At 42.7% G+C, this 27,392-nt stretch overlaps 1 protein-coding gene across 1 annotated transcript in view; it reads right to left on the bottom strand.

Annotated features, from left to right (window-relative positions):
- Positions 1 to 27,392, bottom strand: part of DNAH12 (dynein axonemal heavy chain 12) — a 292,017-nt gene that overhangs the window by 255,735 nt on the left and 8,890 nt on the right. The window contains exons 2-6 of the mRNA XM_061618291.1: positions 19,319 to 19,491; positions 9,061 to 9,151; positions 5,039 to 5,065; positions 3,667 to 3,856; positions 1,754 to 1,829 (exon numbers count right to left, since the gene is read on the bottom strand). Of these exons, the coding sequence (XP_061474275.1) occupies positions 1,754 to 1,829; positions 3,667 to 3,856; positions 5,039 to 5,065; positions 9,061 to 9,151; positions 19,319 to 19,491 (557 nt within the window). The remainder of the gene's footprint in view (positions 1 to 1,753; positions 1,830 to 3,666; positions 3,857 to 5,038; positions 5,066 to 9,060; positions 9,152 to 19,318; positions 19,492 to 27,392) is intronic.

Here is a 27,392-nt window from a genome sequence, read left to right on the forward strand (position 1 = left end):
TAACAACAACAACAACAATAACGATGATGATGTAAGAATATAGTAGTAGTCGAGATGCTAGATTGTGAAGACAAAAGGGTAGATAGATTGAGGATGGGGGTTAGTGCTTTTAAGTCTTGGGATGATCAGAACTGATGACTTGGTTAGTGTGCACTTGGGGAATGAGGGTGGAGCACAAGACAGATCAGTGCATGCGCACGCGCACACACAGACATACCTGTCTCTCCTGCAAGCCTCTGCAGGTGTGCATGCATTTGGGCATGTGGGAGGAGGGAAGCCCTCAATTGCCGCAGCATCTTGGAGAGAAAGATGGGGGACAGAGTGTAGGTGGAAGAACGGGGGGACGCTGGCAGAAACAATTAGCCTCAGAGATGGGGGGCAAGCAAGTCCTGAGCTTTCTCACCACTTCTTGGCTTCGTCTGGGCTGAAGGCAAGATCTGGTGGCCTCGCAAATAGGAGTAATTTTTAAAAGGAAATGGCAGTGAATCAGGAGCCACAAAAGACAGGCAGGCTGGCTACCAGGACGGAAGGAGGAAAGCAGCCTTGCTTCTTTTTCCTTCATGAAAAGCCTTCTCCTCTCATTCTGAGCAAGGGTGTCATCGTCAGCAGTGGGAGGAGACGGGAGTTGGTGATAGTAATCCCCTCTTCTTCCTGGTAGCTCCACCCGCAGTCTCCTTTGGCATCTGTCACGTGTTTTATAGGCAGATGCCTGCCCTCGGCATGCCTGAAAGATGCTCTGGCGCTTCAGCAAAAGTCGTTCCCTCTAGTTTGGAGCCAGGGGGAGGTGTTATCTGCAGCAGCAGTGGGGAACAGACAGTGTCTAGGGAGTGAAGACTTTTTTTTGAAAAATTAATAATTCATTTCTTTACTGTTTGTGGTCCCCTCAGGATTACTTCCCGGCCCCCAGGTTGGAAACCACTGATCTAAACCAAGATGTGGGAACCTTTTTAACATGGTGAGCCCAATTGTTATCGCTCCCACCCATTGCAGGCCACGTTTGACAGCTGTGCAGGGCCTCCCACCTGTCAATCCACCTATCAACCCCCTATTTTGCACAGCACGTTTGAAAGGGGCTTCTAAAGATACAACAATCAGCTGATTCTCAAATCCTCAGGAGTTACTTTCAAAGCACTGGCCAAGATAGCACTTTTAAAGGGGATTTTGCAGTTCCAACAATCAGTTGATTGTCAGATCTTCAGACACCCTTTTCGAAGCACTGTTTTGAACATCACTGTAAAAGGGGCTTTGCAGGCACTGCTGTAAAGCAAACAATTCTCAGGTTTTTACCTGCCCCAAATATATGATGTCAGGTGTAGGTCAGGTAAGTGTGGCTTGGTTGAAATGGTTTCATGGGTCAAATAAGGAGATCTGAAGGGCCTAATTAGGCCCATTGTCTGGAGGTTCCCCACCCCAATCTAGACATTGGGTCAATCCAATGTTATTCATATGCAGGGTAGACCCAACTTATGTCAATTAATTACACTGGGTCTGCTGTAAGTAGAACTTAGCTGGATATCACTCTTTAGCAGAGCTTGGAAAAGTTACTTTTTTGAACTACAACGCCCATCAACCCAATCCAGTGGCCATGCTGGCTGGGGCTGATGGGAGTTGTAGTTCAAAAAAGTAACTTTTCCAAGCTCTGCTCTTTAGCCACAATTAGAGTGTGGAAATAAGTAGAGTGCCTCACACTGTGTATACATGCAACAGTTAAGTTGATTAGACCATAAAGCATTTATTAATTTAATTTACTCACACAGGTTCAACTGGCAAAGGTCCCTCTTTTTCATATTCAAGCAATTTTACATTTGGCTTGACAAGAACGCTTCGCACTAGAACATATTGGAAGTATGTAACAATATTAATAATTGTAAATTAGGAAACATTTCTTTTAAAAAATACTACCTGATATTTGTTATTTCCCAGTAAGCAAATCAACAGGACTGTTCCATTTTTAAATGTTCCCTTAAGTGTTATTGAGAAACAGTTTAAACATTTTATATTAGCACATTTCTATTGTAAACAGAGATTTATTTTTTAAATCCATTATTTCTAGTAACCTTTCTTCATTTTCTGAACAAATCAATGGTTAATGTTTAACTTGCTTTTGAAAACTTATATTGACGTGTGTCAAGAACCAGTGCAATGCAGAGCAGACGCTAAGAAATCTCAAGTTCAAATCTTGCCTCAGCTATGAAATCTCTAGTATCCTATTTCCAATAGGGGCCATCCAAATACTCTCGGAAAACAAGCAGGCAAACCACCATATCTCAGCCTCAGTGACCTGCCTACAACATAGGGGTAATAATGGAGGTGTAGTGATTAGAGTGTTGGACTAAGACTGGGGAGAACAATGTTCAAATCCCCACTTAGCCATGAACCTCACTGGGTGGCCTTAGGCCAATAACCATCTCTTAAACTAAGGGTGCAATCCAACTCACCTTTCCGCCGGGCTGGGAAGAGTTGGATGTCGTGGACCCCCAATGACACTGGCAGGCCGCTGGTGCCACCAAGCTCCTCTGGCAGCAGCCCTCCACTGCAGCTGAGCCACAGTGCTACCAGCAGCCTGCCAGCACCCCCTTGTTCCACAAGGGACTGACAGCCCAGTGGACAGAGGGCCAGTAGAAGCTGGTGGAAGCGCCCAAAATGGGGTGTTCTGGGGGCATGGCAGAGCCATGGGGGGACTTACAAGTTATCCTCCTCACATTTGGAGCCCTCCCCTGGGTCACTATCTGTCCAGAAACTCCGCTGAGCAAAAGACCAGCACAGTGAAAAAATTATAAAGGCTGTCTACAGAGAGCGCTTATTCTCCAGGAGGCCACTTCATGGGAGCCGGCTTCTTCCTTCCTGTTTGTGCATGAAGCTGCCAAAGGAGCTGGCACTCAACTGGGCCAGTGACTCCCTAGTGAGAAGTGAATGCCGCGGAGCTTTCCACCGTCTCCTCCACCACTGCCCCCCCCCACTGGCTTCCCACCATTTGGACTGCTCTGTAAAATACCACACAGTGTTGTTGTGAGGATAAAATGGGGTGAGAACTTTGTATAGTGCCTTGAGCTCAAAGGAGGAAAGGCAGGATATAAATGTAACAAAATAAATAAATATAAGGTTGTTTTATGTATTACTGAGATGATGCAGCTGAAGTGCTATGCAAATACTATTTTTAAGAATGAACATATAAGCATTCTTTGAATAAATTAGACTATTACATCAAGATTTTATGTGGTTGAAAACCATTATTGTTATTTGTTTGATTTATATAATGCTTTTCATAAAAAATCCCAAACATAAAATATGCTTTGTGTCATACATGCCACCTTGGGCTCCTGCTGGGAGGAAGGGCAGGATATAAATCAAATAACAACAACAATAATAATACTTAGGAATATATTGTTGTTGTTGTTATGTGCCTTCAAGTCAATTATGACTTATGGCGACCCCATGAATCAGAGACCTCTGTCACGAACCACCCCGTTCAGATCTTGTAAGTTCAGGTCTGTGGCTTCCTTTATGGAATCAATCCATCTCTTGTTTGGCCTTCCTCTTTTTCTACTCCCTTCTGTTTTTCCCAGCATATATAGGGGAGGGGAAACTGCTAAGGGATGTTTTGCAATATGAATGTAAACGTAATATGGAATATAACTTGTACATAGTACTGCTAGTGGAACTTACCCATATATCTCTTCATGCTCATTTCATAATCATTTGTTACCTCAGCTAAGAGCTCTTCCACCAGTTTCCCTCTGTCCTTGCCTTCCATTAGATTCTGAGGTACCAAAGTGAGCATGGAGTCCAACCACTCTTGCTGAATAGGCACCACTGGATTACTTTCAACACAGCTCTTCATAAACAGATAGTTGTTCTGAAATGGCACCACAATCATATACACAATCTGGTTACTCAACATCAAACAGTTATTAAAAAGATGACCTCTTATATTCAGAACAGACAAGTGGAGGATTCAGCTTAACCTATTGTAGTGGGACTGGAGCCAACAGAGACCCTTTCTTCTCATCACTGCTACATCATGGGAGGGGAGGCCTTTCTCTTCCCTCTCCTATTTGGCTCTTATTTGCCTTCCCCTTCCCCTTCCATTTTGCCTGGTAGGGGAGAAAGAGGCAGGACACTGCTTCCTGGAAGCACCACAGTAAAAGAGGAAGCTGAGCTGTGAGGTCCACTCTCCTCCCTGTCCAGTCACAGACAGCACTAGGAAGTGTAGCAACAGGCAGCTTGCAGTCCTGCCCAAGCGCTAATTCAGGCACCACATCTCTAAACTAACAGCAGTGGGCAGGAACAAAGGATGTATGTGTATGTTCATGTTGGATGGACAACACATGAATGGGGTGTGGACTCGTCTTTGCATATGTGTATGAGAGAGAGAAAGTGTGGGACTGGAGTTGCAAGAGGGAAAGCATTGGATTGGGTGGTGGGAAACAGGGGAGGAAGAAAATTATGCATGCAGTATGTATACATAATATATGCACATAAGCAGCCATTCTTACCATAGATTGCTGTTGGGGCAGAGGGCCCAATTCAAATACAGTGTACTGGCCCAATAATCATATTGGTACATGTTAGTTTGTATTGGCCACTTCAGACACTTATACAGAAAATCTTGTCAGAAAATGAGGTAAATTGTTTTCAGGTTGTATTGATATTCATAATAAATGCAAAAAAGGGTTGTTGTACTATATAACCCACCACCTAGACCACAAAGCAGCATAGACTGTCTAGCCTTGGCTTAACTCAGCATAGCACAGGAGTAGAAAGATCAGGGAGGAACAAAGTGGCTGCAAGTAGCTGGAAGGTTCTCTCTTAGTGCCTGCACATTCATGCAGTCCTGGTAAGCCAAACTTTGGCTTCCAGTGACATGCAAACCAGACTGGTGTTACTTCTGCATATAGAGATTGACAAACAGATATTGGACATGTTTAAATGATTCTTAATTGCTTATGTACACACTCTTTATAATGTATTTTACCATTAGTATCATGCAACTGATCTGTAAAATAAAAAACAACACCTTCTTAAAGGTTTCACTTACTCTTATTTGTTTCTGCTCACTGTTCATCTGTTGAAACAAAATATTTAATATAAATAATCACAAAATAAAACAAGAAATCATTCATTTGTTTGCAGTGGCAACCAGTGAGGGTAGGCATATTTTTAATGATCACTGCTGCAAACGGTTATCTTACTCAGCACCATGCCACTATGAAATTCTTGACTGGTGAGCAGACCCAGCACAGGAGAGGGTTGTTGATGTCAATAGGGGCTGTTACCAGTCAGTAACTGATGTTTGCATGGTGCTGACTGAAATACCATTTGCTTGTAGTACAACCTACCAATGCTTACAGATGAGGTTTTTAAAGTTACATACCCTTCTTGAAGTGAACTGGTGTAGCACAGTAGGGAAGACAGTCTGGCTAGGAGTCCAGAGTCTGTGAATTCAAATCCCTACAGGTGTCTCCTGGGTGTCAAGGACCAGCTAAAGATCACCCCCACAGTGAGTGGCTCAGAGGTTACATGCCCTGCCACCTGTGCAGCCGTAGGCAAGCTGCATAGTCCCAAGGAGCCCAGTTGCCCCCCAGCTGCCAGTTGCAGACAAGGAAGGGGCTGGCTTGTGCAGCTGTGGCAAGCTGAGCAGGCCCTAGCCAGCTGGAGAGGACTAGCCTCAGAGGGAGGCAATGGTAAACCCCCTCTGGATACCGCTTACCATGAAATCCCTATTCACAGAGTAGCCATAAGTCGGGATCAACTTGAAGGCAGTCCATTTCCATTTCCAATCTTCTTGAAACCCGTATGTACTTGAACACTTTTTTTGCCAATTAAGATACTCTTATTGCTAAACTACATGCATGAGTTTTTGTAGACTGCCTTATTTAAATAAACATTTGTGTCCAAGAGACTAAAAGCCCACGGTACAACTTCCTGCTACACCTGTGCAACAAGTCAATGTTCCCTGTTTCACATTATACCTTGTCTGCATTATTGTAGCTCATTCAACTGGTACAATTCTGCAAAGACACAGGAACCTAGGTAAACTTCTTAGGGTGCGAGTAAAAGGAGCAAGAGAGATGAATGTGAAGAAATTCACTGCAACAGCCTCTGAGACCAAAGAATCATCTTAGAAATAGGGGCTGGTCCATGTCCTGAAATTACTACAGAACTGACCTGTAGTAACTTTATAAGAAGTAGTTATAAAAAAGGGGAGGAAAACATTTAGGAGCAACACAGGGATGTAGTCATCTGGGATGGCGGGATGTGTGTGTGTCACAGACTGCTTACTTTTTTGAGAGCACAGTGCCAGTCAGGTCCCTATGTATGAGCCAATCATCACGAAAAGTGAGTGTGTTAGCCACTGAGAAAGGTTCTTGTCCTTTCATGCTGATTGGAGCCAAACAGAGTGAAAGAAAGGAAGTCAGACACTGAGAAGTAGCTCAGTAGCTACTCTCAGTAGCTAACACACAGCCTACCAATTCATGCTGATTGATTCCTAGGAATGTCTGTTGTAGTGAAGCATGGAATTGGAAACAACACAGCAAAGGAGACAAAGGAAAGTGGAAAGGGTGTGTGGCTGTGAATGAGTGTGATTGTGAGGGGACCTGGCATGACTATCATGAAGAAACCTTGCATTTCTAAATTTGCTACTAACTACTGAACACCATCTCTAGCACCTGAATGCTGTTCCATAAAATGGACACTAGTTCATTTGCACAACACAATTAATGAGGCCAAACATAATACTTATAGGCCAGGAATACCACTTCTTACCTACTAAACAGAACAATACACAGAGTTAATTAGAACTGAGTAAGCACACAAAATTCTTTTATCAAACACAGCAGCAGCAGTCAACAATCATTATCAACAATAATGATGCTATGCTAATATAAATCTATACTATCTTTGCAGGAGCCTCTGGTTTCCTCTTTGGCTAAAGTAGAATCTTCTGTTAAATTTTCTTGAGGCTACAGGAGTTTTACATATTATTTGTACATAGCCCAGTGATGCTGAGCAGCAGTTGAGGCCATGTGTGCTTTTCTGTCCTCCTCCTGAAGGTACAACACTAGTGTATGTCTCAGACAAATCATTAGAAACTTCTGCAGATTATGTGTTGTCTGTTGAAACCTGACTACAGAATTCAGGCTCCACACAGATGTTGATAACTTAGGTGGCTTATTAATAGCATTTGGCCACGTTCAAATGTAATGATAAATTGGACTTTCTGCCTTATCATGGTTTATTATGAATACGCACTGTGGTAGTGCATGCTGCCCAATCATTCCTGTTTTGCTCCCCCTCTAGGCACAAGTGGGATACACAAGCTAGGAAGCCATAGTTTCCTGTTGCATCTGAACCAGGAACAGTAGTTTGTTGCTGTCTGTCAAGCCATGGCTTCAGGTTAGCTGGCAATCATGGCTGGTTAGGGCATAATAAACCATAATCCCTAGTTTGGAAATAATGGGAAGTCAAGGTTTCCTAGTTTCTTTCTCCTGTTCATGCCAGCGAAGGAGCAAAGCAGGATCAATCAGGCAACATGCTCCAAAAAGACCTCTCCAATGTTCGGGTCTATGACCGTAATAAACAAATTGAATCATTGAATCAAACATGCACTAGCATGTTGGCAAAATAGCTACAGCCATTTCTGGATCAAGATAGCCTGATCACTGTAGTCCATGCACTGGTAACCTCCAGATTAGATTTCTGCAATGTGCTCTATGCGTGGCTGTCCTTGACGCTGACCTGGAACCTGCAGCTAGTGCAAAAGATGGCAGCTCAATTACTCACTCAGGCAGTATATCACCATTATATTGCACCTCTGCTGAAAGCATTGCACTGGCTGCCAATAAGCTAGGTTCAAGGTGCTGGTATTGGTGTATAGCTTAAGACCAAGATATTTAAAAAATGTCTTCATCCCATACATACCCAGCCAATCACTGCATTCTGCAAAGGAGGCATCCTGCAGATACCATCCAATCAGGAGATCCATTTTGTAAGATGTCAGAATTGTTTAGTGTACCTACTTTTTGGAACCTCCTCCCACTGCATATCAGACAGGCACTTTGTTGTCTTTTTGGCACTTGCTAAAGAAGTTCCTCTTTCAAAAATCCTTCTAAAATCTTTATCCCAGTCGGTATCTGTTTTAAATTTGAATTGATGTGATGTGTGTGCTGTTGTTGTTTTAAGCTGCTTTTATGCTTTTTAGATTTGTTTTTATATATGCAATTAGGGATGCCGGGTTCAATCCCTGAGACTGATCTCGTATCTTTAGGAGAAGAGAAAGTCAGCCAAGTGCAGGTGTTCTTGCAACCCTGTAATGGGAAAAATCACCAGGTGGAATTCTCCCTCCCCTCTGCACAACTTTTAAAAGACCTCTTGGAGGCTGGGCCTGGCAACCAAGAGGTCTTCTGTATCTTTAAAAGTTCTGCAGGGGGAAGGGAGAATTCCACCTTGTGGTTTTCCCATTACAGGGTTGCAAGAACACCTGAACTTTGCTGACTTTCTCTTCTCCTAAAGATACAGGATCAGTCTCAGGGATTGAACCTGGCAACCCTATATGCAAACATCATTTTAGTTTCTACTGATAGTTCTTGTTTAATTTGTTCTAACATCCAATTATTTGTCTTTTTTGCAGTCCATGATATCCGCAAACCTCTCCTCCAACACCACATTTCAAATCAGTTGATTTTTCTCTTATCCGCTTTTTTCACTGTCCAACTTTCGCATCCATACATAGAGATTGGGAATACCATGGTCTGAATGATCCTGACTTTAGTGTTCAGTGATACATCTTTGCATTTGAGGACCTTTTCTTGTTCTCTCATAGCTACCCACCCCAGTCCTAACCTTCTTCAGATTTCTTGGCTATTGTCTCCATTTTGGTTAATGACTGTGCCAAGGTATTGATCATCCCTGACAAGTTCAATGTCCTCATTATCAACTTTGCATAAATCTTCTGTTGCTCAAGAGGATAGTAAGTAGTTAATTCATACTCATAAGAAAAAACCCTCAAAGAAATGATACGATCAGAGTATTATATCTTAAAAGAGGTTAGAAACTTACAGTTAAAGGCAATTGTGGAATAGGAGGCTGGAGTTCTCTACTAGAAAATTCATCCATGGCTGCTGTGTACTCCTTTGAAGCCTCTCTAACTCTGAAGTAAAAATTGCAGTTAAGTATAAAAAATTGTAAAGTCATTTGAAAATACATGATACTGCAGAAGAAACAGACCCTAGTGTTTTCTCTGTTTCCTTCCAAGATTGTTCCCTTAGTACTTAATAGTCACTCAGCAACAATCAAACTAAATTATGTAAATGTGGGCCAGATTACAAAGTAATTATGTTATTCCTACTTTGTCAGTGTATCTTTGCAGAATTTACTTTAAGATAGGATCCTAATCCAAGAAAATTAATAATTTATACAGAATTGATATTCTAAGTATAGTAATAATCTAGAATTCTAGATTCCCTTGTGAAACTCTAGCATGCACTATCCTGAACTTGCACACTTGTCTATGACAAAAGGTTTGTGTACTAATATACATAATTTTGGTGGTGAGCTTGCTGCGGAAGTATACTCATCACACGTGTAACACACCTATACCCTTCTCTACAGTCAGAAAAAATCTCCACCCGCCCCCCATTTGAAGTGAACCTGAATTTACATAGTGCTGATTGGCCAGATCCTGTGTCATATAGTGTAGTATGACGATACTTTCTTTAATTATATAACTATATTTTTTTTCTATACTATTTTAAAAAAAATATATCCCATTTTATCTTGTGTCTTTTAACAAATCATGAGAACAATAAATATCAAGCTAAAAAACAATAAAATGGGTTTGTTTTCACCTGAAGCCTCATTGCACTCACTGTTGGGGCCAAGGGTCCACCACTACTGAAAAGGACATGCTTCTATTGGATAGCTACTGCAACTGCACTTTAATCAGTCGGGACACATGAAGCATGTTCTCAAATGTTGAACCAAGTATATGGGGAAGCATGCACAGGAAGAAGGTCCTGCAAAGAAGCCCAACTGGCTTAAAGGCTATACCAGCCTGTGACCCCCCCCCACCTTACACATCTCCTACCACCTCTCAACTCACTCTAGCTCCTGAGCAAAAGAAACACCAACAGCTGCCAGTTAATTTTCAAATTTTGAAGAGCAACTACCAGCTAACTCCCCAGTTATTACTGAGAGAGTTCAGCCTTTGCTCCCTTTACCTGGGCAAAGTGTAAATGTCAAGAGTTTCTGCAGAAATATTTCGGGGGGGGGCAGGTCTACGAATTGTTGCTACAGGTCACTGGCAACCCACTCCACCCACCATTATACAGTACTTAGAATTCCATTACACTCAGAATCCCGTGCCAATGCCACAGACACCCTTGGTACAAGCATGTAGCAGGAAAGTGTGATCTGGCATGCAGAAGAAAGATGTTTGGGTTGTCAGAAGTATACAGTCAAAGCCAAAATTTCAAACTAAGAAGCTTTATTGAGAATAAGGATGGAGAAAAAGAATGATAACAAAACACAGTTCACTCTCTAAATAACCTACACTCGAAAGCCTTAAAATCTTTGAATTGTGAGGAGCAAGGATTACGCTTGATGTTTAGTAGACAACAAAATTCCATAGGTTATAGTCTCCATTTTTAACCCTATGGAATTGGGGAAGGGAGTCAACAGAGCGAGGTGGATCATCAAATCACGTATGAGTTCATTCATTCATTAGCGATCACTCGTGGCCGAGTAAGATTGTCTTCCAGGGTAAGGTCTTTAACAGTGGGTCCGTAAGTGACTGTGGAGGTCAATTCTGGATCCACAAAGCCTCCCACAGTGAGGACATAGGTTACTAGATGGAAGATGGTCACGATGAGGATTTGCTTGACATGCCTTCCGCTTAGCTCGTTTGTCCCTTTCGCCCTCTACTTGTGCTTCTTCAAAGTCCATAGCACCTTTGATAATAGCTGACCTCCAATTGGGACGCTCATGGGCCAAGACTTCCCAGTTCTCAATGCTTATGTTACATTTTTTTTAGGTTAGCTTTGAGAACATCTTTAAACCTCTTTTGCTGTCCACCAATATTCCGTTTTCCATCCTTAAGTTGGGAGTAAAGTAGCTGCTTTGGAAGACGGTGAACAGGCATTCGAACAACATGGCCGGTCCAGCGAAGTTGATGCTGGAGGATCATTGTTTCAACACTGGTGGTCTTTGCTTCTTCCAGTACGCTAACATTAGTCCGCCCATCTTCCCAAGTAATTTGCAGAATTTTCCGGAGGCAGCATTGGTGGAATCTTTCAAGAAGTTGGGAGTGGCGTTTATAGATGGTTCATGTTTCACAGGCATACAGTAAGGTTGGTAGTACAATGGCTTTGTAAATAAGCATTTTGGTCTCCCTGCGAATATCCTGATCCTCTACGCTTAATTCAGGAGAATGTGGCACTCGCAGAGCTCAGACAATGCTGAATTTCTGTGTGGATGTCAGCTTTTACAGAGAGATGGCTGCCAAGATAAGAAAAGTGATCAACATTCTCCAGCGTCGCACCATTCACCTGGATTGATGGTGCTACAGAGAGATTGGTTCGCACTTGCTGATGAAGCACTTTGGTTTTTTTGATGTTAAGCGAGAGGCCAAGCTTTTCATATGCTTCTGCAAAGACATTTAGGACAGTTTGAAGATCTTCCTCTGAATGTGTAGAGACTACATTATCATCGGCATATTGAAGTTCTATGACAGAGGTTGTAATTACCTTACTTTTTGCTTTCAGCTTACTGAGATTAAAAAGCTTTCCATCTGTTCAATATGTGATTTCCACACCAGTGGGAAGTTTCCCCTCAACAAGGTATAGAATCATGGCGATGAAAATAGGAAATAAGGTCGGAGCAATGACACATCCCTGTTTGACGCCTGATACCACTTTGAATGGATCACTTTGAGAGCCATTGTTATCCAAAATGGTTGCCTTCATGTTGTCATGGAGGAGTTGCAAAACATTCACAAATTTATCAGGGCATCCAATTTTCAGAAGGATGGTCCAGAGAGCAGTTCGATTTACAGTATCAAAGGCCTTAGTCAGATCAATAAACGCCACATACAGAGATTGGTTTTGCTCCCAGCATTTTTCTTAAAGCTGTCGTGCAGTGAAGATCATGTCCACTGTCCCCCTGGAAGGGCGGAAACCATTTTTGGGATTCAGGGAGGATGTCTTCTGAGATAGGTAGGAGGCGATTTGCGAGGATCCTTGCAAGGATTTTACCTGCAGAAGAGAGATGCCTCGGTAGTTCCCACAATCTGTTCTATCACCCTTCTTGAAAAGAGTGATAATTATGGCATCCCTAAAGTCTTCCAGGATCTCCTCCCTCATCCAGATTTTTTCAATGAGCTTATGAAGTTGTTGTGTAAGTTCAGGCCCACCTTCTTTAAAGACTTCAGCAGGAATCCCATCAGGTCCACTAGCTTTGTTGTTCTTCATTTGATTAATGGCTTTACTGACTTCATCCAAATGGGGGATACTGCAAGCTCATCTCTAATTTGTTGTTGCGGGATTTGCGAGAAGACCTCATCAGACACAATCGAGTTACGATTAAGGAGGTCGTGGTAATGCTCTTTCCAACGCAGTGCAATAGACTCTTTGCCCGTTAGAGGTTTGGTACCATCTATTGAACGTGAGGGATTTGTACCATAATTTTTGGTCCGTAGATGGCCTTTGTGGCATTAAAAAAGCCCCATGCATTATAAGCATCTGCAAAATGCTGGATTTCCTGAGCTTTCTTTATCCACCAGGCATTCTTAAGTTTTCTAGTTCTTCTTTGGACCTCAGCCTTTGCACTGGCATATATTTTTTTCTTAGCAGCACAGTTAATGTCTTTTTGCCATATCTGGAAGGTTTCCTTTTCTTGTCAATGATATGTTCAATCTCACTATCATTCTCATCAAACCAGTCCTGATGTTTCTTAGTTTGGTATCCAACAGTTTGTTCACATGCTGCAATAATGGAAGTCTTCAGTTTAATCCAGTGTTCCTCAATGTTTTCAGGGAGTTCCGTAGGTAGATGTTTCTTGAGAGTTGTTTGAAAGCAAGCTCGTTTAAGAAGATAAGAACATAAGAAGAGCCTGCTGGATCAGGCCAGTGGCCCATCTAGTCCAGCATCCTGTTCTCACAGTGGCCAACCAGGTGCCTGGGGGAAGCCCGCAAGCAGGACCCGAGTGCAAGAACACTCTCCCCTCCTGAGGCTTCCGGCAACTGGTTTTCAGAAGCATGCTGCCTCTGACTAGGGTGGAGAGCACAGCCATCATAGCTAGTAGCCATTGATAGCCCTGTCCTCCATGAATTTGTCTAATCTTCTTTTAAAGCCATCCAAGCTGGTGACCATTACTGCATCTTGTGGGAGCAAATTCCATAGTTTAACTATGCGCTGAGTAAAGAAGTACTTCCTTTTGTCTGCCCTGAATCTTCCAACATTCAGCTTCTTTGAATGTCCACGAGTTCTAGTATTATGAGAGAGGGAGAAGAACTTTTCTCTATCCACTTTCTCAATCCCATGCATAATTTTATACACTTCTATCATGTCTCCTCTGACCCGCCTTTTCTCTAAACTAAAAAGCCCCAAATGCTGCAACCTTTCCTCGTAAGGGAGTTGCTCCATCCCCTTGATCATTCTGGTTGCCCTCTTCTGAACCTTTTCCAACTCTATAATATCCTTTTTGAGATGAGGCGACCAGAACTGTACACAGTATTCCAAATGCGGCTGCACCATAGATTTATATAGGCATTATGATATCGGCTGTTTTATTTTTAATACCTTTCCTAATTCTCCCTAGCATGGAATTTGCCTTTTTCACAGCTGCCGCACACTGGGTCGACACTTTCATCATGCTGTCCACTACAACCCTGAGGTCTCTCTCCTGGTCGGTCACCGCCAGTTCAGACCCCATGAGCGTATATGTGAAATTCAGATTTTTTGCTCCAATATGCATAATTTTACACTTCTTTATATTGAATTGCATTTGCCATTTTTCCGCCCATTCACTCAGTTTGGAGACGTCTTTTTGGAGCTCTTCGCAATCCCTTTTTGTTTTAACAACCCTGAACAATTTAGTGTCGTCAGCAAACTTGGCCACTTCACTGCTCACTCCTAATTCTAGGTCATTAATGAACAAGTTGAAAAGTACAGGTCCCAATACCGATCCTTGAGGGACTCCACTTTCTACAGCCCTCCATTGGGAGAACTGTCCGTTTATTCCTACTCTCTGCTTTCTGCTTCTTAACCAATTCCTTATCCACAAGAGGACCTCTCCTCTTGTTCCATGACTGCTAAGCTTCCTCAGAAGTCTTTGGTGAGGTACCTTGTCAAACGCTTTTTGAAAGTCTAAGTACATTATGTCCACTGGATCACCTCTATCTATATGCTTGTTGACACTCTCAAAGAATTCTAATAGGTTACTGAGACAGGACTTTCCCTTGCAGAAGCCATGCTGGCTCTGCTTCAGCAAGGCTTGTTCTTCTATGTGCTTAGTTAATCTAGCTTTAATAATACTTTCTACCAGTTTTCCAGGGACAGAAGTTAAGCTAACTGGCCTGTAATTTCCGGGATCCCCTCTGGATCCCTTTTTGAATATTGGCGTTACATTGGCCACTTTCCAGTCCTCAGGCACGGAGGAGGACCGGAGGGACAAGTTACATATTTTAGTTAGCAGATCAGCAATTTCACATTTGAGTTCTTTGAGAACTCTCGGGTGGATGCCATCCGGGCCCGGTGATTTGTCAGTTTTTATATTATCCATTAAGCCTAGAACTTCCTCTCTCGTTACCACTATTTGTCTCAGTTCCTCAGAATCCCTTTCTGCAAATGTTAGCTCAGGTTCAGGGATCTGCCCTATATCTTCCACTGTGAAGACAGATGCAAAGAATTCATCTAGCTTCTCTGCACCTCCTTATTGTTCTTTAGTACACCTTTGACTCCCTTATCATCCAAGGGTCCAATCGTCTCCCTAGATGGTCTCCTACTTTGAATGTATTTATAGAATTTTTTGTTGTTGGTTTTTATGTTCTTAGCAATGTGCTCCTCAAATTCTTTTTTAGCATCCCTTATTGTCTTCTTGCATTTCTTTTGCCAGAGTTTGTGTTCTTTTTTATTTTCTTCATTCGGACAAGACTTCCATTTTCTGAAGGAAGACTTTTTGCCTCTAAGAGCTTCCTTGACTTTGCTGGTTAACCATGCTGGCATCTTCTTGGCTCTGGCGGTACCTTCTCTGATCTGCGGTATGCACTCCAGTTGAGCTTCTAATATAGTGTTTTTAAACAACTTCCAAGCATTTTTGAGTGATGTGACCCTCTGGACTTTGTTTTTCAGCTTTCTTTTTACCAATCCCCTCATTTTTGTGAAGTTTCCTCTTTTGAAGTCAAATGTGACCGTGTTGGATTTTCTTGGCAATTGGCCATTTACATGTATGCTTAATTTAATAGCACTATGGTCACTGCTCCCAATCGGTTCAACAACACTTACATCTCGCACCAGGTCCGGGTCCCCACTGAGGATTAAGTCTAGGGTTGACGTCCCTCTGGTCGGTTCCATGACCAACTGGTCTAGGGAATAGTCATTTAGAATATCTAGAAATTTTGCTTCTTTGTCATGACTGGAACACATATCTGGCCAGTCTATGTCTGGGTAGTTGAAGTCACCCATTACTACCACATTTCCTAGTTTAATAGGATCTTGAAGGGCGTGGATGTTCATTTTATGCCTTGGTTTTCTTCCTTGGAGCCTACGTTGAGGAACAGTTTTAATGGCCATAGTGGATCGAATTAATCGGTGATCTGTCCAGCAGTCATGGCCCTGGTGAGGAGTACATCACAACGATCTCTGGCACGGACAATTACATAATCCAGGAGATGCCAGTGCTTCAACCGAGGGTGCTTCCATGATGTTTTAAATTTATCTTTCTGGCAAAAGAGTGTGTTTGTAATAACAAGATTATGCTCTGCACATTTAGTCAGAAGTAGAATGCCTTTCAGGTTGCTATTGCCAATTCCTTCTTTCCCAATGGTTTCTGGTCATAAATCAAAATCACGCCCAACGCATTGAAATCGCCCAGGAGGATAATTTTATCCTCCTTAGGTATCTCTGATAAGATGGTGTCCAGCTGGGTATAAAAATTTTCCTTGATATCTTCATCAGCATCTAATGTTGGTGCATAAGCACTCAGAATAGTTGCCTGCTGGTTTTTGGCGAGTTTTAGTCAGAGAGTTGAGAGTTGTTCATTAATGCCAGTAGGAACTTCTGACAAGAGCTTCACAAGATCATTTTTAATAGCAAAACCTACTCCATGTATTTGTCATTCTTGTTCAGGCAGTTCTTTCCAGAAGAAGGTGTAACCTCCTTTTTCTTCCTTCAATTGTCCCTCTCCTGCTCTTTGAGTTTCTTGGAGTGCTGCTATGTTAATATTAAGACATCTCAACTCCCTTGCAATGATGGCAGTTCTGCATTCAGGACGTTCACTATCTGTATTGTCCAGCAATGTCCATATATTCCACGTTCCAAAGTTCATTTGTCTTTTGCAACCGCTAAGTGGTGACCCCACTGGACGCAGTGATCCAGTCAGGGAGAGAGATGAGGCAGACTATGTTTAGGGCACCTTTTCTAGCCCCCTCCCCATACCGGGTGAGCAGAGTGGATCCTGAATAGGACTGCTCAGTCGTGGATACAGCTGCCGAACTACTCAACTGCCTCTGTCCTTGAGTCAGGACCACTGAATCTGTATCCACCGTTCATGTGCCGGTCCATGACTAGGGGCTTCCGGATTTCACAGTCCTGCCCCCATTGCCATTTGCCGATCGCCATGGGACTTTTGGTTTGGTTTGGTTTGCTTGGAAGATGCCTGTGCGTGAATTTGTTTTATGTGGGGAGATCGGTGCATGACAATCAACACACAATCTTGACAGAAAAAGGCTTTGATCCAATGGCATGGATACCACGATGATTGGAAGTCTTTTATCTGCTGCAGCCTTCATCCACCTTCACAGCTGTTGTAACATACACATTGTTATCCTCCGCCTGTTCTGCCATTGAGGACTTTCTTGGATCGTTCTTTGTCTGGTTCCTCTCCCTTGACCTTACTGCCATGGGTGACCCTGCTGGGAATACATGACTCCCGACGGCATCGCTCACAGGGTTCATTGGAACACTCAAGCCCACTCACCACTGCAAGGTGACGATCCAGCGTGGGGTGTGAGTTACCTTAGTCCAATTTGAAGATAAACAAGGCATGAATGACTGTAGCCAGGTCTGACCTTTTCCAGAAAGGGTGTATCAGATCAAGGAGAACCCCCAAATTGCAAACCTGTCTTCAGGGTGCAACTTCATCTGTAAAAGGCTCTATCTAGTTTTGGGTTTCCTCTGAAATCTGGGGAACAAAGTTGATATAGCTATACTCCACCACTTTTAACTACACAAGTCTTGTTTGCATTAAACAACAAGAACTTTAGATACACCCTGAGTTTCTAGTGAGATAATAATGGCCCCAGCTGGGACAAACATTAGAGAGAGATACAGTCCTAAGCTGTCAAACCCTCCTTCATCTCACCTAGACATTAGAGATACAGACCTAAGCTGTCGAACCTTCCTTCATCTCACCTAGACAGTAAAGTTCCTACTACATCCCCCCCTCTCCCATGTACTCTTATTTCAGGTATCAAGTTCTCATCACTCTATCCACTCAAGAACTCAAACGTGTATCAGCCCCTGCCCCACCCCAAAACTGCCAAATGAACAGTATGCAGGGAAAGGAATGACTATAGTCCCCCTAGGGCAAAGACCAACCATCTTAATGCTGATCTAGCCCCCTACAAGCAGACCAAGCTCTCTCAGTGAGTCAGGTGGATTCCTGTTCGACAACAAAAGCAAGGAAGACAAAAAAAAATCCCAGAACCCTAAACCACCTCCAGGATGAGATCCTTGGAGAAGGAATGAGAAGGTGAAAGGGCAGCAGGTGGAGCTGCCAAAGGCCCCTCACTGAATAGCTGGCTGGAGAAGAAGGACATAGAAGTTGTGCACACTGAGGCTGCAGATCTAGCGCAGGGAAACCAGCAGAATATGGTGCAGGTTGCTAACCACTGTCAGCCTATTTGCATAATTCTGAACCAACCTTCAGCAGTTTTAAGTAGAAAAAAGAACCATTACCTAAAAGAGCTATTTATTTTTGGAGACTAACTTTTACCTGGCATTACAGCTGCCTGTAATAACTGTCTCAAATCCCAGAATGGCTCTAATATTAATAAGAAGATCACCAAGGGAAGCTAGCTCCAGAAATTTTCTATTTTTAAACCAAATGATAAAAAGACAATGAGGCACAAATCGTTCAATTTTTTTTTTTAAAGAAAGGTTGTGAATCCTTTCTTTCAATTTTCAATTGGCATTGCTTAGGTATACCACTGGCTCGAGAAGATTGATATACTCCTATCCTAAAGTAATAAATGCAAGTATGGGCTGATATTATTTCTGTATTTGTCCCATCCTTTGGAGACATCACAGGAATCAAGAAATATCTCTAGAACTATCTGGCTAGTGAGGAAGACATCTGGATAACTCACCGGGTATATTGAACATGGAATCTTTGTAATCAGCAGATTAACGTACTTTGTCTAGTTTAGTATGAACTGTTGGTTAATTACTGCTCTCCTCCATCTTCTCACTCTTATACTGGGAACAAGAGGGACTGCTTCAAGCAGCACAACCAGCTATTAGGTAACGTTGCCAACCGATCAGGAAATAAAAAGTGTCCTGGCTTGTTCTTTTGCTTTTAACATTATGATGTACAAAAATCAGCAGGTAAAACTTTCCACAATGTGGAGGTAAACATTATAATAGGCTGTTACAAGTATAGTTATGGTGGCCAACTGAAATGTTATCACCGTACTGGCAGCAGTGTAGTGCAAGGCACATATGGGAGTTAGGATGATATAGACTGCCCTCTGAGCATTGCTACTTGATACAACAAGATACAGACACTGATGTGAGAACAACTATTGTCCTTTCATAATAGCTGTATTCAGGTGTTACACTCCTGTAAAATCAACACGCAAGGGGAGAATGGGGTCATGATGAGGAGCCCCCTATCACATGCACTGAGTAACCCCTCGCCCTAGTGTCCAGGCATATACCATAAACCATTGCAGGAGTAAGACCTTCACGATTGCAGCTTCAGATGTTCGCACTATATGAGCTGATGCCAGGGGAGGGGCTGCTCAGCATGGATGGTGGCCCTACTCACATCTTAAACAGAGTTCTTCCATGTTTAATGTATGAGAGGGAGAGAGGTATCTTACATGATCTTATTAAGCATCTTCTGCTGTTCCTTGACTCTTCGATATTTCAGTAGTTTTTTCTGTTTTTCTGTCAAACCCTTGGATGTGGAGGGCAAAGCTATAGGTGGCAACCGAATGTTCCATGCATCATCATCATCATTGGGTGAGTCTGATGATTTTCCTGGAGCTGACATCTAAAATAATAAGCAAATAATATTCAGATTATTAAAGTGCACTTGCATAAAAATCAGCATATAAATCACATTTCCACATTTTGGATAACAAAGCACAATGCACTTCTTGAAGTTTAATTAGCCTATTCATAATATTATGGTGTAGAAATGCATAAAAGGTACCACTTAACGCAAGTGCATAGTGACCCCCACCCCAATATAACTCAAAACTGTGGGCAAGGACTTGGGGCTGAAATACCCTAGAACTACTCTTCATAGGTTCTTAAGACACGTCTCACATATTTTTACTTTTTCCCTTGTAAATGAATGTAATGCATTCCTATCACCCATCATCATCATCCATTCACCTCACCTCTTGCTCTGGCTGAGGTAATGAATGTGGGCACAGGAAGTGTCACATCCACACCATACATTTAAAGCACATTTATAGCCATGGCTTCCCCCAAAGAATCCTGGGAACTATAGTTTACCACAGACCTACAGTTCCCAGCACCATTAACAAAATACAGTTCCAAGCATTGGGGGGGGGAGCAATGTGCTTTAAATGTGTGGATGTGACTAGGAAAAGGACTGGAGCTCTCCATTCCTCCTTTACCCATAAAACTAGTTGAGAATAACAGCTAGCCTGCAACTGTGAACTGAGAAAGATGTCTGGAGAGGAACTGCACTATGAATAGATTTTCACAATCCATTGTGACAATGCCAGCCTTGATTGCTTCCTCATAATGAGGTGGGGGTAAGGAGCTACTAGCATGTACACATTTCAGTTTGGATGTGGAAAACACCATCTGCACTGATGTGACAAAAGCCAAATCTGCACTAAATCCTGTATATGAGAAAGGTTTCTCTTCAACAGAAATATTTCAGCATGGGATGGCTTCCGCCCCTGCAGCTACCCAAGATGAGGTACTTCAGAGACATATTCTGACTTTACAGTGTGTGACTGCTTCATGCATTTTCAATATGCAAATAGGGAAATTAAATGTCACAAGTGGTCCTTAAAGATATGGGAGCTTCGAAGACAGCAACCATAAAGAGCCTTCTCTTTCTTCTTCCTATTAGGAAAGGCACTGGAGCCAATACTTCCACTGCACAATTCCCCATAAATTATACAGCCACAAGAGTGGCTATATACTATAGTCAGCATGGATTTTTCACGTTCAGCAATGTTAAATTACCCCCCCCCAATGCCATTCTGGTCCTTCCCATAAGCTCATTTCAAAACAAAACCTTGTAGCACTTATAGACCTGAACTCAGAAACACTTGTGTAACAACTGTCTCAGTTTTTATGGCAATAAACGAAACAGTCAGAGAGAATCAAGAGTTCAAAGTGTAAAAAGAGAGAGAGAAAACCCAGGCCCCTTTTGGACTTTTTTCTGTCAAGAGTTCTCATAATCTGTTGAAATTCATTAAAAATCAGCCATCTTCACAGAGTACCTGTAATCCTATTACTGACTTTGCCCCATACTCTGACCTTCATCTTCTGCAGTTTAAAAGTTTTAAAAATGCCTGGCTGATTTTTCATTAATTTAAGAAATTTTGGCTGGAACTCAATGATAATGTCGAGCATGCTCAGTAAGAACCAACTGCCAGTTTTCTAAAAGCCAGACTCACAGCTGCTTGGCTTGGCTAATCAGGGGGCCACACCCACACCAGACCTTTATTTCACGTGAGACAGTCCTGGCTTCCTTCCCCCAGATAATCCTGGGAAGTGTAGTTTGTGAAGGGTGCTGAGAGGAGACTCCTATTCCCCTGACAGAGCTCCAGTGGCCAGAGTGGTTTAACAGTCAGCCGCTCTTATTGAACTCTGTGAAGGGAACAGGGCATCTCCTAACGACTCTCAGCACCCTTCACTAACTACACTTCCCAGGATTCTTTGGGAGAAGCTATGACTGCCTAAAGTGAAATAATAGTCTGGTGTGGATGTGGCCAGGGACAGCTTTGGTTTAAATTTGGGTGTGAGGCTTCATCTGCCTGCTGTAGAATAGGTGGGGGAAACCCTGAAAAAGAATGACACTGTTCACAATGTTTTCCTTTTGGAAAGGAAAGAGGCTCCCCTCTGCCCAGTGCCCACCCACCCAATCTCCTCATCTCCCCCTCTGCTTCCTGCCCCCCTCCTCCCCTCCCCCAGGTCAGTTTCCCCTATCTTAAGCATGATTGCACTGGAGTAAATACCACTGAACTCTATAAGCATGTAAATGATCAAACCTGCCCTCCCCTCCTCCTCCCTCCTATCTCCTCCCTCTTGCCCCTTCCCTCTCCCTTCCTTCCCCTCTCCCTTCCCCTCACCCTCCACTTCCAATCCCTTCGTTCCCCTCCCCCTTCCTCTCCCCTCTACCGTCCCCCTCCTCCTCCCCCATGGTCAGTTTTACCTATCCTAGAACTACAACCTGGGAGACCAGGGTTCGAATCCCCACAGCACCATGAAGCTCACTGGGTGACCTTGGGCCAGTCACTACTTCTCAGCGTCAGAGGAAGGCAATGGTAAACCACCTCTGAATACTGTTTACCATGAAAACCCTATTCATAGGGTTGCCATAAGTCGGAATTGACATGAAGGCAGTCCATTTCATTTTCAAGCATGATTGCACAGAAATAAATCCCATTTAACTCAAAAAGTATGCAAATGATCAAACCTGCCCATCCCTCCTCTTCCCTCCCATCACCTCTACTTTGCCCCTTCCCTTTCCTTTGCCCCTCCTCCTCCCCTTCATTTTGCTCCCTTCTCCCTCTTCTTCCTTCCCTCAGCTCTCCCCTCCCACTCCCCCATGGTCAGGTTTACCTATCCTAGCCATGATTGCACAGGAGTAAACCCCACTGAACTCAATAACCATGCAAATGATCAGACCTGTCTTTCACCTCCTTCCCCTCTCCTCTCCCTTCTTCCTCCCTTCTTCCTCTCCTCCCATCTTCCTTCTTCGTCCTCCCCTGCCCACTCCAGCCCTCCCTCCTCATGGTTAGTTCTACCTATCCTAAGCATGACTGCACGGGAGTAAATCCCACTGAACTCAATAAACATGCAAATGATCAAACCTCCCCTCCTCCTCGCCCTCCTCCCTGCTCCCGTCCCCCTGCTCCCCTCTGCCTCTCCTCCACTCCCCATCCCCCATGGTCAGTTTCACCTATTCTAAGCATTATTGCAGGGGAATAAATCCCACTAAACTCAATAAGCATGCAAATGATCAATCCATTCTCAGCAAGCTTGCACAGGATCCCATTTCTTACCTTCTGGACTAAAAAGCAGAGAAATTCACTAATAAGCAAAAAACCTTGTGGTTTAAGAATGTATCTATAGCCAACAGATATTTCTATCAAATGTTTAAAAGCAGGGAAATTGGGCAGCTATAACGAATACATCAGGGGAGCAGGAGACCTGACCTCCTCTCTGAGATATTTGTCAAAATGCAAACACCATTTGGGTTGGTCTTTCACAGTCCAATCCACTTCCTGTGGAGCATGGAAGAATTTGGTAACATGTACCTCTGAGCATATGGTGAGTAAACAACTGCAATCAGCCCAAATAACAGAAACAAAACATGTGCTGTGCTGATCTTGTTTTAGCAGGGAGGAAACAACAGTATTAAAACAGCTGATATAGTTCAGATAGTCACTTTAAATATGTTTGATTTACTTTGCAATTTTAGTGAAGTTTCCTATAGTAAATCATTTTCTTTTGCTTCTGTTTCAGTGAATATGTGAAGTACAGAAACACTTTGCAACGCTAAAAAAAAAAGCTCCAAATACAATTATGGAATAATGACACTGACTGTTCTGCAGAATAGTTTCCGGTGGACATGAGGAGTGTCTCAGTTTGCACAAGATAAAACAATGGGAGATGAAATATATTCTAGCAGAGGCCACTCTCTTTAGCCCCCAGCTAAAGCCCGTCCTGCCCATCAGATCAATGGACACACAGGCCCGCCGAGGAATGAGTCCTGGAACCTCGCAGCTGGCGGGCGCTCCCACCGCCCCCCCAGGAGGAAGAAAAGGCAAGAAAAATGGCGGCAAGCTGCACCAGAGGAGCAATAACCTTTTAACTGCTTGCCGCCCTCCTCCATGGTCAACATAATTTCAGTTTTCTGACACTTTCATAGAGTGGGGAGGGTGGCTTATGGGCTTCCCTTGGTGAATTCTGACTTTTATACTGTGTCTACGTGGTTATGTATATGGATATTGTTTATGCATTTTGCCTTGCAAATTAATTTGATATGTTTTTATTGTGCCTTTTGCATTCTATTGTAAACCGCTTTGAGATCTTTTAGATAGTAAGCGGTCTATAAATGGAAATATTATTATTATTAGCAAAATTCTAGGTGTCCTCTATGTTTTTAATTGACCATGCCCACCTGTCGAGCCCCAACTCCCTCAGGGGGATCAAGGAGGGGGGCTGGATGAGCTTCAACTCCCTCAGCTAGAGCAAGAGGAAGAATCAGAGGGTGTTGAGACTTTCGAGGACAATGAGGGAGGGGGTGTGGTTGACACTGTGCCAGTTCCCATGGGCAGTTCTCCCGCCAAAGACTTTGCTCCACCTCCAGATACCCCAACAGAGCCGTTGGGGAATGTCCTGGCATGCGCGCCAACTCCACGCCCCCTGAGCTCCCCTCCCGACACGTCAAAAGCTTCCCTGCCTCCTGAAGCCGAGCAGGCATCTATCGAGCCTGCACTGTCAGATGAGCCAGCGGAGACGCGCCCCCTCTCGCCCTGTGCGAGACATCGCGGGAAGCACTTCGGTCAGAGGGAGGGTGTTCGAAGGAGTCAAGAGATTATGGGCGAAGACCTTTCCTACTTAAGCCAGCACCTCCCTGATCTGGGTGCTGAGTCAACTTTCTTCATACGCTGCAGAGTATGCTAGGTAGCTTAGTTAGGGACAGTAGTGAGTTAGCTTAGCTAAGTCTATGAGGCGCGCTGCCTTTGATGTTTCACTTACTCTAATAAAACAAGAATTAATTTACTTGTCTCTGTCTCGTGACTCGCACGTTGGGCAGGACACCACCTTTCCTTAAGTGAAGTAGTTTAAGCATAGCAGGCTGAAAACATGCATCTTGTGAAGGTCAAGTTTGGTTTTTCCAACAGCTAGAATCATTGCTTAAGCAGCAACATATTGTAATCTCTCTGATTTTACATCAAACTGCAGTTTCAAATTCAACTGTTGTTGTTGTTATGTGCCTTCAAGTCGATTACAACTTATGGCAACTCTATGAATCAATGACCTCCAAGAGCTTCTGTTGTAAACCACCCTGTTCAGATCTTGTAAGTTCAGGTCTGTGGCTTCCTTTATGGAATCAATCCATCTCTTGTTTGGCCTTCCTCTTTTTCTACTCCCTGCTGTTTTTCCCAGCATTATTGTCTTTTCTAGTGAATCATGTCTTCTCATGATGTGTCCAAAGTATGATAACCTCAGGTTCATCATTTTAGCTTCTAGTGACTATTCTGGTTTAATTTGTTCTAACACCCAATTATTTGTCTTTTTCGCAGTCCATGGTATCCGCAAAGCTCTCCTCCAACACCACATTTCAAATCAGTTGATTTTTCTCTTATCCACTTTTTTCACTGTCCAACTTTCACATCCATACATAGAGATTGGGAACACCATGATCTGAATGATCCTGACTTTGGTGTTCAGTGATACATCTTTGCATTTGAGAACCTTTTCTAGTGCTCTCACAGCTGCCCTCTCCAGTCCTAGCCTTTTTCTGATTTCTTGACTATGGTCTCCATTTTGGTTAATGACTGTGCTGAGGTATTGATCCTTGACAAGTTCAATGTCCTCATTGTCAACTTTAAAGTTACATAAATCTTCTGTTATTACTTTAGTCTTTTTGACGTTCAGCTGTAGTCCTGCTTTTGTGCTTTCCTCTTTAACTTTCATCAGCATTTGTTTCAAATCATTACTGGTTTCTGCTAGTAATATGGTATCATCAGCATATCTTAAATTATTGGTATTTCTCCCTCCAGTTTTCACACCTCCTTAATCTTGGTCCAATCCTGCTTTCGGTATGATATGTTCTGTGCACAAATTAAACAAATAGGGTGATAAGATACACCCGTCTCACATCCTTTCCAATTGGGAACCAATCAGTTTCTCCATATTCTGTCCTTACAGTAGCCTTTTGTGCAGAGTATAGGACAATCAGATGCTGTGGCACCCCCATTTCTTTTAAAGCATTCCATAGTTTTTCATGATCTACACAGTCAAAGGCTTTGCTGTAATCTATAAAGCACAGGGTGATTTTCTTCTGAAATTCCTTGGTCCCTTCCATTATCCAACGTATGTTTGCAATAGGATCTCTGATGCCACTTCCCTTTCTAAATCCAGCGTGGACATCTGGCATTTCTCGCTCCATATATGGTAAGAGCCTTTGTTGTGTAATCTTGAGCATTACTTTACTTGCATGGGATATTAAGGCAATAGTTCGATAATTACTGCATTCTTTGGGATCCCCTTTCTTTGGAATTGGGATATATACTGAAAGCTTCCAGTCTGCGGGCCATTGTTTAGTTTTCCATATTTCTTGACAAATTTTAGTCAAAATTTGGACAGATTCAATCTCCGTAGCTTGTAGCAACTCTACTGGTATGCCATCTGTTCCTGGTGATTTGTTTCTTCCAAGTATTTTAAAAGCAGCTTTCACCTCACATTCTAAAATTTCTGGTTCTTCATCATATGGTTCCTCCGTGAATGAATCTGTCATCCTGGCATCTCTTTTATAGAGCTCTTCAGCATATTGCTCCATCTTCCTTTTATTTCATCTTGGTCAGTCAGTGTGTTCCCCTGTTGATTATTCAACATCCCTAGTTGTGGTTTACATTTCCCTTTCATTTATCTAATCTTTTGGAATAGGGCTCTTGCTCTTCCCTTTTTGTTGTCTTCTATTTCTATACAATAACTATTGTAATAATTCTTTGTCTCTATGTACTATTCGCTGTATTATTGCATTTAGGGTTCTGACTGTGTTTCTATCTCCTTTTGCTTTTCCTTCTCTCTTTAACCATTTTAAGAGTTTCTTCAGTCATCTATTGAGGTCTTTCTTTTTAACTAGAGGTATTGTCTTTTTGCATTATTCCCTGATAATGTCTCTTGCTTCACTCCATAGTTCTTCTGGTTCTCTGTCAACTAAGTTTAAAGCCTCAAATCTGTTCCTTATTTGATCTTAGACAGGTGTGTATTTTATCACCCTATTTATTTAATCTATACGCAGAACATATCATATGGAAAGCAAGATTGAACCAAGATGAAGGAGGTGTGAAAATTGGAGGGAGAAATATCAATGATTTAAGATAATTTAATAATTTAAGACCTGAACTTAGAAGATCTGAACGGGGTGGTTTACGACAGATGCTCTTGAAGGTCGTGGATTCATAGGGTCGCCATAATTCATCGTCGACTTGGAGGCACATAACAACAACAATTCTTCTGGGATGTTATTTAAATTGTATTTTGGCATTATGATTGCTTTGTTCTTCTTCTTTAGCTTTACTCTGATTTTCGATATGACCAGTGCATGAGCTGTACCGCAGTCTGCTTCCGGTCTTTTTTCACAGAAAGTATAGAACTTCTCCATCTTCTGTTATCATATAATCAGTTTGATTCCTATATTGACCATCTGGTGATGTCCATGTGTACAGTCATCTTTTCGGTTACTCAAAAAGTGTGTTCGCAAGAAACAAATTATTGGCTTCACAGAATTCAATAAGGCTTTCTTCTGCTTCATTTCTGTCTCCTAAGCTCCATTTCCCCACAATTCCTAGTTGTTCTCTGTTCCCTACTTTCGCATTCCAGTCCCCCATGATTATCAGAACTTCTTGTTTTGGTGTGTGATCAACTTCTTCCTGTACTTCTGCATAAATAATTCTTCTTCTGCATTTGCTCTTGGAGCGCAGACTTGGATGATGGTTATGT

The sequence above is a fragment of the Rhineura floridana genome, chromosome 3 (genome assembly GCF_030035675.1).
Source record: "Rhineura floridana isolate rRhiFlo1 chromosome 3, rRhiFlo1.hap2, whole genome shotgun sequence".
Taxonomy (NCBI): Eukaryota; Metazoa; Chordata; class Lepidosauria; order Squamata; family Rhineuridae; genus Rhineura; species Rhineura floridana.